The sequence below is a fragment of the Ursus arctos genome, unplaced genomic scaffold (assembly GCF_023065955.2).
Source record: "Ursus arctos isolate Adak ecotype North America unplaced genomic scaffold, UrsArc2.0 scaffold_27, whole genome shotgun sequence".
Lineage (NCBI taxonomy): Eukaryota > Metazoa > Chordata > Mammalia > Carnivora > Ursidae > Ursus > Ursus arctos.
The window spans coordinates 26,063,209-26,079,571 of NW_026622952.1; the positions used below are offsets into that span (position 1 = coordinate 26,063,209).

A 16,363-nucleotide genomic window follows, 5' to 3' on the forward strand; every position below is an offset into this window, starting at 1 on the left:
GGACATGGAATTAGCAGAAGGAAACCGGTCTGGCTGTGGTCCGCAGAAGCCTGCTCCGGCTATCCCCCAGAGCCCAGTGCGCATTTCTCAAGGGACCAACGCAAGAACGGCTGGAAAAGTTGGATGATATTAAAAGAGGAGCACTGACAGTAATTCAAACCTTTGAGGAAGACATAAAGATTAAATTGATTAGAAAAACTAAGCAAAAAAAAAAAAAAAAAACTTAAAATAGCAGAGGAGCAATTTTTTTAACCAACAAAGGAGTGTTCTTTTTTCGTTAAAACTAATGGCACTTACCAGTTCTTTTCTAGCTAACACAGCATGAAAGGAAACAGACGGGCCTCCACGAAGAAAAGAGTAAGGGTAGAGACAGTAAGGACTTCCTAACAGCGCCCGTTTGAACCCAGAAACAGGTTGCTTGAAAACATCAGGAAATCTTTTTCTCGAAGGATTTTTTTTTTATTAGAAAAGGCATCTGTTGGTTAAAGTGAGTAAATAAACTCGTGAACTTACAAACCCTAAAGCAAGTCACAAGAGTTTAGGTTCTTCCCAGGTCTGTACCGTATCGCGGGAACAGCCCGCGCAAAGCTCGCCCCAGAGAGTGGGCGCCCTGTGAGGCTTAGTGTCCCCACCCAGACAGCCTTCCAGCTCAGGGTCCTAGCCCCTGCCTCACATGACCGAGCCTCAGGAATGTCATCCGCAGTAGGCATGTGATGCAGCCGCGTTTGAGAATGCATCAAATGAAATGAGGGCACAGGCCCCAAGGAGCCAGAAAACCTGCCTTCTCATAAGAAAGGAAACGGAAGAAGAAAGATGACAAATGGTGACTCTATTCCAGTTGGAAAGAAGATCCACTGTGTCTGTAAACCAACTTCCATGTATTGGTTAGGAAGCGAAGTCTGTTACGAGTGTTAGTTCTGTATTTGATACTTCGTAGCCGGCTATTTATACCCAACTCACGTCTATCTATGGGAGAGATAGCTCTTCTCCCCGGAAGGGCACTATTCCCATCGCGGGCAGCTCCGTTATACTATTTCATGCCCTCACTGCCTGGCGCAGTGACCCTTACATCATGCGGATTTTGCCTCCTCGTTGGGGATAGTTTTATTTGAATGCCTACGCACCCGTGTAGGAGAGCTCAGATGGTTCCCTCCTCACTGATCCCATCTGCCCGCTGGAGGTGATGAAGAGAACTTCCCTTCCCTCTCTCATGTCAAAAACGCACGTTTCGTGCAGGCCAACAAGAACATGGCTTCCTCTGTAAGTAGGAGCCAGATTTTACACGTTCAAATAGCCACATTTCAATCTGTTATTTAAAAGGCATAGTAAGTCAACCTTTCCTGAATTATTTTTCTTTTGTTACTTATTTACTGGGCATCTCCCCCAATTTCTGAGTATGTCCTGGAAGTGGAGGTCTTAACTAAGACTTTAAATGTTGCCGTGAGGTGTCCCTCTGGGAATTACGTGTTCTTCTCGAGATACTAGAGAAAAACCATTATAGGTGCAGAAGATCCAATGTGTGGAGACCATCTGGGGACAAATATGAAAATCGACCAATGAACTCCTGAGTCTGCAGCTCTCTAGGGAAAGAGCGCTTGGGACCACAGCAACTATATTTACATATATGTAAATATATATGTATTTTTAGGACTGCAGCAATTTCAAAGGAGAGCTTCAAAGTACATCTCCTGAGGCACTAGCTCCAAATTCATGTTTCTTCATTTGTAACTTGCCCATTGTCGTCTATGAACTCTCATTATAAGTCTGCTTAAAATCTTTGGATTTCTGATTAATAATGCCAGGTTCCCCTCCTTAATAAATCAATCCTCCTAGCTACCTCTGAAAGGAATATCAAAGAGAAGTATTCATAAAATCCAGTATAAATGAGGGAAATGCAAACTTTCAGCCCAGGGATACTGACAGGAGGAACTCAGTCCATTTCAGCTAAAAGGCTAAAGATAAAATTTTTGCTTAAAAAGAAAAACTGAAATGGTCCTCCACTCACAGAGTCTGAGAGAAAGGGCTCAGCCTCGGCCAGTGACAAAGGCTCGGGTTCAGTTTGATCTTCTCTGCACGGCCCCAGGAGAACCCAGAACCCACATGGAAGCGATGAAACCACCCAGGAAGTCCCTGGATCCTAATCCTCTCCCTCGATCTGCCTCGTCTCTTGTTTTCTAACTCCTACAGGCCACACGCTCGCAGGCTAGACCTACCGCTGCAGTGGTGTAGACCGTACCCCCCAGCTGGTGTTTGCTGTCAGTCACTGTGGTCTCTGACCACCATCCTGAATCCCTAGGGCACACACAGCTGGGCCGCAGTGCTGAAGGGCCACTCACCTTCGAGGTCATCCTGGTACATTACGATTTCTTTATCCCCTTCCAAATGGACTGCTGCAGAGAGAAAGGCAGATGCTGAATTTGGCATCCATAGGTTTCCCCAAGAAAGTCCCACTTTCCCTAACTCAGTACGAGATCCAAATCCCCTCTGTGGTATGATTACAGCACGCTCACAACTCTAAAGTAATCAGAGTTGATGTTTTAAGCAGTCTTCATATTTAGCGCTTCTCAGATCTTTGTACTGGCTTCAGAAGACCACACAGGTAAGGAAAATGTAGGGGCTCACTTCACACCATAATTAAGGGTCCAATCCCTTTCGGGAATCTGTGTCATGTGAAATTACCATTCAGAAATAAAGTGGCTTGGTTTCAAAGCCTTCTGAGTCTTATCATGTGTTGAAATTATATCATCAATGGACCAAGAAAATTCTAATTCTGAACCAATCTAACTGGATCACAGTGAAGAGCATTAGGAAGGTGGTGTGGTTAGTGCTGAAGTATATATGTCAGCCTGACTGCACCCACTCTTAAAGCAGGCTGGTGGACATATGGACACCATAAAATGTCACCACGCCATGCTCAGCCCTCGAAGGCATCCTTAAGATTCATATGCAGCTGAGCAAGGACGAGAAAGAACAAATCACAGAAAACGGCCCCAAGTTTCCCAGGCACTGCTGGGGCTTGACAACTGCACAACCTACCTTGTAACCTCTTGAGGTCAACGGGATCAAGGGCAGCCACAGCCTCAGACACTCTGGAAGGCCTGCTGATGCCCGCGCTGTTGACCGCCCTTACGCGGAAAATATAAGACCTTCCTTCAAAGAGTCCAGTCACGGGGTATTTGCAGATTTTCACAGGTGCATCATTGCACTGGACCCAGTTGTTAGTTCCCACTTCGCATCTTCAAATAAAAATGAGTAGAGAATAACAAATATATCAGTCGAATAAATACACACAGGTCTATGTATATATTTTATACATATTACGTATATATAAAACACCTATAACAGGAAATTACCTTGCGTTGTAGAAATCGATACCATTGAAGTACTAGACTTATATAAGCAGTAGTATAAACAAACTTAAAAAAACAGAGCTATTTAGGAAATATAAAGTATATCTATTTATATATTTAAAAGCTTTATAACTTACAGCTTGAAGATCAATTCCTACCTTCAACCACACTTAGGCAAAATCTCCTCCAAAAGTCATGTGAGACGTATTCTTTTTTTTTAAACAATTTTTATTATGTTATGTTAGTCACCACACAGTACTTCATTAGTTTTTGATGTAGTGCTCCATGATTCATTATTTGCGTATAACACCCAGTGCTCCATGCAATATGTGCCCTTCTTATACCCATCACCGGCCACATGAGACATATTCTTAATAGTCCTTTTTCCAACCTAGATGGCAGAATCAGCGGGTGCCCTAAGCTCACCCGCATGCCCAATGCCAGGGCATAGGGAGCGAAACGGCCCTCGCCGCCGGTCCCCCACACGCTCCCTGCTGTACTGAGCCTGGGGACTGGAATCTCTCCAGAATGCTGGCTCGATCTGTTCCAATGCCAGTGAGATGTGTCTTTCCAGCATCACATACGGGATTTGGAAGTCTTTTGAAAACAGTAAGTCCTGACCAGACCCCTGGAAATGCAGAGATTAGCTTCCATTTTTCACAGGTTGAGAAATTTCAGCACCAAAACATCATGTCAAATCCCCCAGAGAACATAAAAGTTCAGAAAAATCATCTTTTAGAGCTGTTCTGAGCCAGCATTGTATATTCACTTTAGAAAGAATCAACTCTCTTTCTCCTAACCATCCGGAATTTTAATGCAAGTTCTGTGACCCATGTGTGCTAACCTGTTATAGCCAGAACACAGTCAAAACTGAGAGTCTGGCAGCGGAGCAACTCAGCTTACCCCCCAGCTGGCTGCTGCAGGGTGGGAGGGCGTGCAGGGTGGCAAATGCCTCCCCTGACCCCAAGGTTCTGTTGTGTTCATCCCTTTTAATGAAGGAGGGAGGGGAGTGGATCACTGAGAAAAGCCATGAAACTGTTTTTGCCAAATGGCTGACAAAATGTGCAGATGTCACAGGGAAACAAAATCGTTTTATTTTGTTTTTCTGTGTTTTAATTCAAGGTAAACCCTGACCAATTCACTCCACAAATCTGACCTTTGCATTTCCAAACATTATCCCGATGGTGAATATTTTACCTAAACAAGCAGCTTTGTTGGTGTGGAAATGGGAACTCAGCCAACCTGGTGCCAAAACACAACCAGACTTGATTTTTCTGAAGTCAACATCTTATTTTACTGTGCTTTATACACGTAATACCTTAAATTCCTCCCCAGACCTGCCCTCCTTAGACCCTGTTGTGTTACTTCTGAATTCCTTTTCTTTGACTGCAATTTCTCGCAGTGACTGACGTGTGTAATTAGGGCATAAACTGCACGTTCAGTGAATTCCCTGGCTCTGCTCAGTCTCCTCCCCAGGCCCGAGCCCCACACCAGGTAAAGGAACGGGAACGAATCAGACCCCACTGAGCTTCATGATGATCCGCATGTAAGTGATGAACCCAAGGTGAATTCCAATATTTCGTACTTTGAAATGTCAGTATTTTTTTGTTTGGAAGCAAGAAGAAACCCTAATTCAATGGAGAGGAAGAATGGAACCTGGGTACGAATGGGCCCGCATTCTTCCCAGCTATGTTTCCATATTGCCTGTTTTCTCCTGCTCTAGAAGGAGAAGCAGGACTGAGCTCTCCCTGGAACCCAGAACCGGGGTTCCATGTGCCTGGAAAAGCTGGAGGGGATTCAATCCTGGGTGTTGAACAGGCAAGAAATTACAACACACAGAAATCTACTTACCCTAGGCCCACCATGTTCCAATTACTCAGGAGCACTAAATAACCAGGGAGTGAATTCCCTAATCCCATCAAGAACAGTGTCATGAACTTGACTTTAGACAAATATCCAAAGACGTTGTCCAGGCCAACATAACATGAGTTTCAGGAACATCCCCAGCCCTGCAAGAAGGCAGCGGGCACTCACCGATCAATGAAATAGCCGATGACGGGGCTCTCGGTCGTGGTGTTGGGGGGCTTCCAAGTCACAATGACGTAATCACGGTTCGCATCATGGCACTGCAGGTCCATGGGCGCGCCGGGAGCCCCGGTGACCAGCGGGTCAGCATCTGCGGGGGGGGGGGGGGGCACATGGGTGGGGGCACTGGAAAGCCTGTTGCCCACTTCTTCAAACTCAGCTTCTATTCCCCAATTCAAGCCCACCCCCTGTTTAATCCTCACGTCTAAATGACTTGACTTTTTTGACTATGATGGCTTGGTGACAAGAAATATAAACATATTTATGAGTATTTAAAGTCAAAAACATTCTATCCTCTATAAAATACTCAAGTCTATGATTTTTCATAATTGATTTCAAAATCAAAGGTCACCATCTCTTGATGGTAGGTTGTCACATAATGTCATGTCCAAAACTGACCGAAGAAATGATGATAATAATGTGTCCTTTTTAACAACTGAGAAATATTACTTTAGACACTTCTACCTTTCAAAATCCTTTGTATATATGAACCACATCTTTATCCATTCATCTGTTGAAGGGCATCTCAGCTCCTACCACAGTTTGGTATCATGGACATTGCTGCTATGAACACTGGGGTGCATGTGCCCCTTCTTTTCACTACATCTGTATCTTTGGGGTAAATACCCAGTAGTGCAATTGCTGGGTCGTAGGGTAGCTCTATTTTTAACTTTCTGAGGAACCTCCATACTGTTTTCCAGAGTGGCTGTACCAACAGACGAATGGATAAAGAAGATGTGATTCATACACACGATGGAATATTACTCAGCCATCAGAAAGGATGACTACCCACCATTTACATCGACATAGATGGAACTGGAGGGGATTATGCTAACTGAAGTAAGTCAATCAGAGAAAGACAATTATCATATGGTTTCGCTCATATGTGGAACATAAGGAATAGCACAGAGGACCATAGGGGAAGGGAAGGAAAGTTGAAGGGAGAGAAACCAGAGAGGGGGACAAACCAAGACAGTCTATGGACCCCAGGAAACAAACTGAGGGTTTCAAAGGGGAGGGGGTTTGGAGAATGGGGTAACAGGGTGATGGGTATTAAGGAGAGCACGTGTTGTAATGAGCACAGGGTGTTATATGCAACTAATGAATCATTGAACACTACATCAAAAACTAATGATGTACTATATGCTGGCTAAATAAATAAATAAATAAATAAATCCTTACAAGATTGAGGACTTAAAATGCCTCTTTTCTGCGAGCTGTGAACAGATATTTGGGTCTGTACTATACTAAATCTTTCATAACCTCCTGGTGAATGTGCTGCAGGTACGTTTGGTTCTCAGATGTTCATTACTGGGGCACAGAAGGCCAGCAGCACTAGTCAGAAAGTGGACACACCAAACCTTTCATTTTCTTATCGGCAGTCTGTACTTACTGGGTAACCGTGACTGTTGTACTGTCTTGTTCGATTTTCCTCAGCATATTAAAAGCTAAGGATTCCTTGACACTGAGCCAAATATTTTCTTTCGCATTCAGAATCCTCAGGAAGTAATCAGGACAGTTAAACTCCCCCATACGTGCATTATTTTCCTCCTGCTACCGGTGCTGAATAAGCAAGCAATCTCAGCTATGTTGTATTTATTGCCTTTTTATGGGGCGAAACCTCTCGCCAGGAGGCATACACAGAGAATGGAAAGGTACACTTTAATGCCAACCTAATAAAAATGGTTAAAACTTTGTGGAAGGGTCTAAAACCCCAGCCCTGCAGGTTTATGTTGTTTCGTGGGGGTGGGGAGGATGACTGGATTTGTTTTACATGTGTTCCCTTTTTTTTTAAGTTGTAATATTTCCTGATGATACCACCTTTCTTTTATGCTTTGATCCAACAGTAACAGTTTGGAAACAATAATATGCTGATAGGGTTATTCCAGGCACAGGTAACCTGGAGCCGGCGGGAGGCGTAAAGGCACAGGAAACTGTGAGCAAGGGGTGGGTAAGGCTGGGCGGGCCGTCAGACTGGAGGGCAGCCACCCTTGTGGGCCACAGGCTCAGGACAGCAGTGCCTGCCAGCTAGAACCAAGTGTTCTGGGGTCTTCAGGGTGGCTCAGCTGGGCCCTGGGGAGGAGGCATCCCTAAGCCAGAGACCGCAAGGGGTCTGGGAGAAGATGCAGGGCAGGGTTCCAGCAGGTGCCCAGAAAAGCCTGGGGGCTGTGAGTATACAAGTGTGGGCCCAGACAGCTGACCCCCAGCTGCTCCACCCTGGAGAAACCCCTCTGAGCCTCCACATCTGCTCTTGAGACAGAATTATAGCACTGGCTTACAAGATTGGTATAAGAGTTTTAGATTATATATACACATGCATGTATGTGTCTCTGTATATGCACAAATATGTGCGTGTGTGTGTGTGTGTGTGTGTGTACATCTAGGTGCGTTGTACACACAGGATATACATAATTTTATCCAGTTCACGGATCCAGTGTCCGTTTTCTACAGCACAGGTATGAAACGCATGCATGCCCAGCACGTACGTGTACAACGTCTAACCCTGCCTGCTATATCATGACTCCAGTTCTCCTTTCCATAAAGTGGGAGTCGTGAAGCCCCATGGGAATGCATGAGGAGTAAACGGAGCCGCACACGGACTCCTGCATGTGAAGCTCTTAGCAGATACCAGCCCCCCAGCTGGCATCATAAACACACACTCGCTGAGGTCGGTGGTGGGGGTAACAGCAGTTCTAGCATCGTGGTCTCGCCTCATAAGCAAGCCTGAGGCATGAGGGGGCACCCCTCACTGGCATTCCCTACTCAGACCCCTCTCTGCTCTTGAATTCTCTTCAAAATTAGCAACACAGGCATGTTCATGCTTAGAAGTCATTTTATGAATTCTACCAATTTATCAACAGAGAGATGAAGGTTAGGATTCTGATCTGATTATATCTTCCTTACGTCATGGACTGATTGTCAGACACGTGCTGGCATGCACGCAGGACAGGAACACCGCCATCACCGTCAGGAGGTGTGCAAGGAGGCAGTGAGCCGCCCTGTACACGTGCCTGCTCCGTCCTCCTCTGAGGTCCCGCCATCCTCTCACGCTCGCGCCCTCCCCATGCCGCTTGCACACCTGCAGCCACGTACCTCGGACAAACATGAAGGCGCTGTGCTCGCTGATGCCCCCTCTGGACACAATCCTCAGGGTGTACAGGCCCTCGTCGTCCTTGTTCAGGTGGCTGAAGGACAGGGAGGCCTGGCCTTCTCCGAAGAACATCTTGGTCCACTTGGACTCCTTCAGCAGCACATCTGAAAGAGCGTTCAGTGCAGGACTGCTTCAGAAACCATCAAGGAAATCGGGCCATAAAAGTGGACAAAGGTGCCCTGGGGGTGGGGGGAGGTTTTCGAGCCTGACACAGAGGAAGGAAGCTTCATCCTCAGAATGATCAGAGAGCTGTGTTTTACAAAGGAGCACACACACAACAGCCGATGGCAAGGGAAGAAGCGTCCGCAGGGCAGGACGAAGATCAGTGTCGGGAGGGAGGGAGAGAGCGTGTCTCTGCCTGTGGGGATGGTGGTGGACCAGGGCCCAGCTGCCTGCCCCTGTGCACCCTGCAGGGTCTCACCATGTCCATCGCCATGGTTTTCTGGAGGTAACACAGAAACCCAGGAAGAAACATCCAACGAAAGAAGGAGCAACCACTGTCCTCCTCCTCGTCGGGCAAACACAACCACACGGCTATGTCCATGCTTGGAAAGGACAGGAGAAGCCACCACCTCCTGCCCGTGGAGCGGCCACATGGCACACAAGTGGGAACATGAGCCAAAAGCCTTCAGGCAGGCGTGCTGTCTGGGCGCCTACACACATTGTGAGAAGGGGCCCCGACGTAGTGAACAGGTGCGCGATGGTAACTGCATTCGAGAATTGTTCCTAACGGGAAAAAAAAAAATCAACTCCAACACCGAGACCTGGGGCAAATACGGACTACTGTATAATGGGGCACAGTGTCCTCCAGCTAACAGCCACAGGATAATTACTGTCATGGAGACACAGGTATGGCGTTTTGTTACGTGAAGGACATTTCAAAGTGAAGGTATCTTCCCTGTTTTAAACATACATGCACAGACACAGAGATATATTCTATAGCCGAGTGGTAAGAGTGATTTTTGGTGAACGAAATTATAATTTGGGGTTTTCTGCAATGAAAACCACATGTGTATAAGAAAAAGGAGCTATGTTTATATTTTTAATGTCTCAAACTTGACTGGCAGGCTCGGGAGTACTCTGCCCCATGAAGGACTCTGTGCACAGAGTATTAACTTTTCCTTCACGGTGCCCAAGAGACCAAGCCCACTAATCAGCACTGTGAATAGAAAGTGTCGAAAGTGTCAGAAAAACAGATATTTTAAGGTATTTTATCAGTTTTTCTCTCTTTCCCAGAGGAATTAGCACAGGACCTGATACACAGGTAGGTACAATACAAATATCTTATAACACGATGTAATGCAACATACAATTTTAAAATGTAATACTCCAGGCAGGAACGAGTGAGACAGGACGATGAAGTCATTAATTTGGAGCAGAAAGGGAAGGCTCCCCAGGCTGCAGGCCAGGAGGGGAGTCCTCACTGGGAGCGGAGTCCCAGAGCCTGGATCTTGGACCCCCAGCCCCCACGAGCGTGGGAAGTCAGTCTGATGTTCAAGCTGCCCGGGGCTGTGGTATTTTTGTTAGAGTAGCTGGATGGACTAAGACTCCAGGTTACTCATGGCAGGCTACCGTCCAGGCACCTGCTCTGGGGGACCTGCTCCTCTCTGGCAAAGCTCGTCACATGCTGAAGGAGAAAGGGCTCTTCACAGGAAATGCACAGCACGTGCATAATGTGAGACCCAGGCGCTCAGCTGAATGCAGCTTCAGTCGGAGGGAAGGTCTGGCCCGTTCCCTGAGCAGAGGCCCACCCCACCACTGGCTCCATAACTGTCTCGTGACTTGCCAAATTGGCCTCACGTACAAATCACACCTAAGGTTTTATCATAAGTAACCTCGGTTTTCCTCTCTGATGAGATTCGAGTCCTAATCCATCTTATATTGGGCCCCCAAGTCCACATGCCCTGTTTGCACGGCGCACCTGCCGTGCCTGACAGGGGGTGGTATTCCTTGGATTGACATCACCTGGGGGTGTACCAGTCACCCGGTGGCTCAAAGCACATTAATTCTAAAGACAAAAAAAAAAAAATCTCCTTGCAATTTAATGTCTAAAAATAAGCCAGAGAGAATGGTCTCTGCTGGTCTCCACTTGAATCCCAGAGCCCGTGAAGATCTGAACATGACTGTGGACGTGGGGCACTTTGCTCAGCTAAGCCTCCTAACTTCCGCAAGGATCCAGCTAGACACGGGGAAGAGGCCTGTCGGCAGCTCTGAGCATGTGTGCTCCTCGCACACCCGTCGAGGCCACGTCTCTGGGAATCCAGGCTTTCTAGTCACTAGGAAATGCTCCAATACTGACATCACTATCCTCTGGGGATCCGATGAAAACTCTCCTTGAATCTATTCCATTCTCTCCAGAAAGGGTAAATTAGAATCTTGGAACTTCAGTCAGATCTTATGTCTTAAATTAGAACTGCAGAGGGTAAATTAAGTCTCCCCTGTCATCACAAAGAGTCTCTCCTCCTCGCTAGGCTCCACATTGTCAGCACACGTGGTCAGTGTTGTGTCTTTGGCAAATTGTCACACCCTGTTCTGGGACATTTCTCACACTTTAAAAAGACATTGCTTTATAGTTCTATTTTCCCCCAGCTGGATTATAAATATCTTCTGGGCAGGCTGGAGTATGTTTCTTTATAATAGTTTGCATTGTGTTAGGTCCCAAGTAAATATAAGCAGGACAGTCTCACTGATTCCACAGAAAGCCAGTTTCCTTCAGGAGCCCCCCCCCCCCCCAGAGAAGATGAAGGAAAACTCCCTTGCACCGTCCACAAGCACAGGGCAGTGAGGATGGCCCCGCAGAAGGACGCAGGCGGGAGAGGAAGGGGGAGTCTGCACCAGCCCTGCCCCTGGAAGGAGGCCCCCACCTGTCACAGGGAGCTACAACACCATCCCTCTCTCAGACACCTGCTGGAAGAAAAGCATCACACTCAGAACAGAGTCCAACACTCAACAGGCTCTAATAAATGTGAGGGGTTGTTTCAGCCGAGGAAAAACAGGCAGATACAGACACCTCCCTTGCTCTGTTTAATCACTGTGAAGCTATAAAAAATCGTCTATGCCTCATCTAAATTCGGGCATCCCTGTTTCCCTCCCCATGTCCCCGGGGTGAAGGTCAAGGTGCACGGCAGGCCCCAAGTTCCCACTCTCTCTGCTCGCCGTGCAGGCTGCGGCAACCACCGTGCTGGGTGTGAATGCCACACCAGCACTCAAGCTTACCATGCGTTCTCACCCCCAGGACGCCGAGATCAGCAGTGCATGGCGCTCTGAGGAGCGTCCCCGGCTGGGGGGCTGTCCCTGCATGGCACTCACCGTCTCTGTACCACTCGGCACGCGGCTGCACCCTCTTCAGCTCCGGGGTCACCAGCAGAGTGCACTTGAGAGTGACAGTCTCGCCTTCTCTCCTGAAAGTGACCCCAAACTTCTCCAAAAACTGGACGTCGAAGTGCATGTACGGAATCACGGACGAAGGGGGCACTGTGCAGATGAGGGGGACATGGTTAGAGCGGGAGGGGCAGCGGGGTCACGCTCGGCAGACGCACACTTCCCCACGACCACATGCATTCGCGCCCTCGAGAGAGCTGCGTCAGGGAATAAATGTGTGTCCCCAAATCACACGTCAAAGCCCTCGGCCCCAGCGAGAAGGTACTAGGAGGTGGGGTCCTTGGAAGGTGCTGAGGGTTAGCATGAGGTCATGACAATGGGCTCCATGAGGAGACCCGGGCTTTCTGTGTGCAGACGCGGCAAGAAGGTGCCACCTGCACACCAGGAAGAGGGCCTCCCCCACTTGGCCGACACTGTGACCTCTGACTTATCCGAGCTGTGAGAAGTAGACGCCTGTGGTCTGAGCCCCCCGTCTGTGGAGCGTGTCGTAGCAGCGGAGCCGACTGAGCCCCTCCTGAGGGATCAGAAGACCCGTTGTGGAGACGCGGCTCGTCCTCCAGGCCAGAGGGTGCAGAGGCACAGGGAGGCCACATGGAGCGCGAGTGACGCGCTGAGACCAGAGGGCTGAAATCCAGCCTGTGGGGCTCTGGGAAGGTCACCTGGACTCTGCGCCCGCAGCGTTCTGGTCTTCAGAACGCACGGTGGTGTATGCATCACCCACAACACCCTTTATGCTGTGCACAAAACGAAGTCACTACATCCAGAAGGAGAAAAATTAAGTCTCAAAAATATAATGATTAGTGGGGGGGGGGTATATTTCAGGGGAAAATGCCCAGTAAATTTTCAAAAAAAAAAATCAATGATTTAGAAACACCTGCACGCAGGGGAGATTTTTCTAAATAGCTAGGAATTTTCGGAGGTGGTTTCTTCATAGGAGGTCGCAGGGGAGGGGCAGGAGGGAAGAGGGGGTGGAGTTCCATCACCTCCTGATGCCCTTAGCTCCTAAAAATAACCAAGGGTCACCAAAATGTACATCTGAAATGGTTAGTTTTGTGTGATGACAATTGGACTTCGATTTTTAAAAAAATAACTGAATAAAATAGCAAAATATTCACGTGTGTTGAATACGGGTGGTGAATATGTGGGCATCTATTATGCTGTGATCCATACACTTCGGTACGTTGTAAATACTGCCAAGTTTCTATTTAGACAGAATTGCAACAGGGGAGGGACCCGGGGATGGCTTCTGAGCTCCCCGCCAGCTTCTCCTGCACTTCAGGGCCGTCCACCCAGCAGACTCTGCGCCGTCCATGGATTCCGGGGGCGCCATCAGACACTCCCCAACACACACATTCTCAGGTCACCCCTCCTCCCCACCCTGTGTGGCCCTGAACTTGTCCTGTTCGCCCACCCATGGTCTTGCACAACCCCAGGTGTCGGGCACACGACAATCCAACACAACTGACACAGAAATGACCAAAAGCCAATGACACCCAGGTGTGCAGCGGCTGCCAGAAAGGCTTTCCCCTCAGGCACTGCTTCCGTCAGGTCTTCCCTCAGCCACACCTGACCTGACCTGTAGCATCCGGACCCCAGATTATGACACAGTCAATGCTGCTGTTGGAGTACACAGCTGTTCTTCTGGGAGGACAGGTCAATCCTGAACCTCATTCCCAAACCATGGAAGAGCCGCAGTGAGTGGGTTTACCATGTCCTGGTCCTAGAAAGACTACAGGCACGGCTGCCTTTGCCACGCTCACCAGACTCGGGTCAGCCCGGCTTCCCTGCCTGCTGGCTGCAGAGACACCCGACCACCCCATGACAGGCCACCGCAGGTCACCCTGGAAACAGGGCCCGGGCGGGTGGCATATGGCTCCCCAGCACCACGGAGCAGCCGGCAGCCCTGCACACACACTCACAGTGCAGAGAAGGAACACTTTGCGGGGGGTGTACGTAAGACAGTGGGGTACAGAGGAGTCACATATGCTGCGGGCATATCACACACATCAGGAAGAGAGCGGTCAACCCTCTAGAGGCCGGCTGGAGCCAGCTTCAGAGCAAACATCCGCTTCACATCCTCGTCCTGATCTACGTGGCTGCTTGCTCTAAACGGGCATGGAGGTTCGGGTGGCGGCAGGACGCTGTGACAGGAGCCGGCATTCCAGTCACGTTTTCCCCCCAATTCAAAAATGTAATGTCTCCCAGTTTCTCCAGTGTCTTAAAATTCCACCTGGCCCCACAGAACGACACAGGAACAGACTGTCCACAAACTAACACTGCCAGGAAAGACTTGGAAGAGCCCTTGAAATATGATTTTAAAAAAAGATTTGGCCCTTAGAAAATACTTTTTTTGTAATCACATGCTATGTCACTACACATTTTTCTGCACACAAAGGAAAACTATTGACTTACATCCAATTGGGAGTCCCACCGAATGCCATGGCTCGTCTCCGTGGAACCCTGCAAGAGAACCAGGTGAAGGGCACGGACAGAAGCAGAAGGCGTGAGGCGTGCCGCCCACCCCAGGAGGACGACTCACTTCTCACCACCACGGCAGCGTTGGTCGACACCTGCCCGTACCCGTTCGTGGCCACCGCCGAGTACGTCGCTGTATCGTCAAAGTTTGCCCTTGGAGAGAGAAAGCAAGGCGGCATCCTAAATGCACTGTGGGACTGCTCTGGAAGCCAGTGGCCCAGACTCGAACACGAGCGTTCCTCGAAAGCCACTCGTGTGACCTAGATCCTTTGTTCATGAGTGATTTAAGAACAATGCCAGCTCTATCCTCGGAACAAGGTATTAATTATAGACACGACGAGGTCTGGCTCCAGAGCGTGGCTTGCCTTTGTCTTTGAGGGAAACCGTACATATGGGCACTTCATCCTCAAGGGGAAGTCTCTCCTCCCCGCTAGTTACATTTTTCTATCTGGGTAGAATTCGTGGCTTTATCTTGCCAGTGGGAAGCCTCCACTGACCTCAACCTCCAGGAAAATCCACTCAACCTCCCTCCCTACTAGGAATATCCATGTGTATGGGAGATTATGCCCCAAACCCCAAAACTACATGCTCACCCAGATATGAAGCAGCCACCCCAGGGTGTTCTGAAGGTGTCTGAACTGAACCGTTAAGGAGCCGCAGGGAGGGTGCGTGTCCACCCCAGAAAGAACAATGACCAGCAACCACCAGACCCCAGAGTCTCCAGGGTGGAGCTCCTCTGCACCGCCCTAAATCAATCTTACAAAAGTTGAAGCTTATTTTCTTGGCTGTGAACTATGTTACCCCCAGAACCCAGAAAATGCCCCTGGGCCCAGGGCTGTAAGGAGGAGGAGCTGGTGTCTGCTAAGCATTTACTAAATGCCGGGCGCTCTGCTGGTTGCTTCTACTTTGGCGTCTTGCGTAAGAGCCTCCGGCGCCCCAGAACACACACACCACTATGTATTAATGTGAGAAAGTCGACACTTGAAGACGTGGGTAAACAAGGTCCATGTGACTCCAGGATCTGCGCTCTTTCCGGCAGCTTCCGCCACCTGTCTGAGAAGTGGGCATCAGGACCGTGATATTAATCTGGGGAGAGAAATTACACACAAAATCCCACTCGCAAGAAAAAAAGAAAACGTTGACTCCAGTCTTACTTTTAAAATGCGTCAAGGAGCCAATGCCCCAGAGATAAACCCGTTCTTGGGAGCTCATCAGTAACCTGATTTTCTTCCTTATTCCACTTGGAGCTGAAACTACTTCCTTTGACCAAAAAGCATGCAGTGTCTCCAATAACAGGGAGAGGGAGCTTCAGAGTGCCGCGCTCTCTGCTAAGAACCCCATCCCTTCCTCCGCAAAACTCATCAGAGACCATGCCGCCTGCCTCCTCTCACTGCCACCACTCCAGGGAGCTGCACAGACAGACCGCCGCACAGACGGAGCACCGCACAGACGGAGCACTGCACAGACAGAGCGCCGCCCGTGGGGCTGTTCAAACCGCGCACCGTCTCTAGGTTCACCGTGTAGCCGCTCGAGGCCAACTACAAAGCCTATCAACGAATCTGCAGATCTAGGCTGGACTCATTAGGAGCTGCTTGCCCCACACTTTACAGACTCACTGCAGGTGCAGCCAGATCCCTGGGCAACAGGGACATGGAGTAAAACACATAACCCTCCCATGTCACAGGGGCTTTCTCCCCCCATAAGCACTACCATTCTGCGCCAGCACACGCATGCCCTCCGCTGCACACAGACCGTTGGGGTGGCTGGGGCTGGGGGTTTACACGGAAGGTACGATTACTTCTCTTCCCTACCCTTAGGCATTGCTCGAATTATTTTTTTTTTTTTTGCGTTTGTGTGATTTCTTCTAAACAATGAAACCATCACATTTTCATTAATTCATTCTGCAAACAGGAAGGTACCC

General features: G+C 48.8%; 1 protein-coding gene across 1 annotated transcript in view; it reads right to left on the reverse strand.

The window, feature by feature from the left end:
* Nucleotides 1–16,363, reverse strand: part of MYOM2 (myomesin 2) — an 81,987-nt gene that overhangs the window by 48,800 nt on the left and 16,824 nt on the right. Inside the window, exons 7-13 of the mRNA XM_026508500.3 lie at nucleotides 14,507–14,595; nucleotides 14,380–14,427; nucleotides 11,896–12,060; nucleotides 8,529–8,690; nucleotides 5,385–5,526; nucleotides 3,037–3,236; nucleotides 2,337–2,390 (exon numbers count right to left, since the gene is read on the reverse strand). Of these exons, the coding sequence (XP_026364285.2) occupies nucleotides 2,337–2,390; nucleotides 3,037–3,236; nucleotides 5,385–5,526; nucleotides 8,529–8,690; nucleotides 11,896–12,060; nucleotides 14,380–14,427; nucleotides 14,507–14,595 (860 nt within the window). The remainder of the gene's footprint in view (nucleotides 1–2,336; nucleotides 2,391–3,036; nucleotides 3,237–5,384; nucleotides 5,527–8,528; nucleotides 8,691–11,895; nucleotides 12,061–14,379; nucleotides 14,428–14,506; nucleotides 14,596–16,363) is intronic.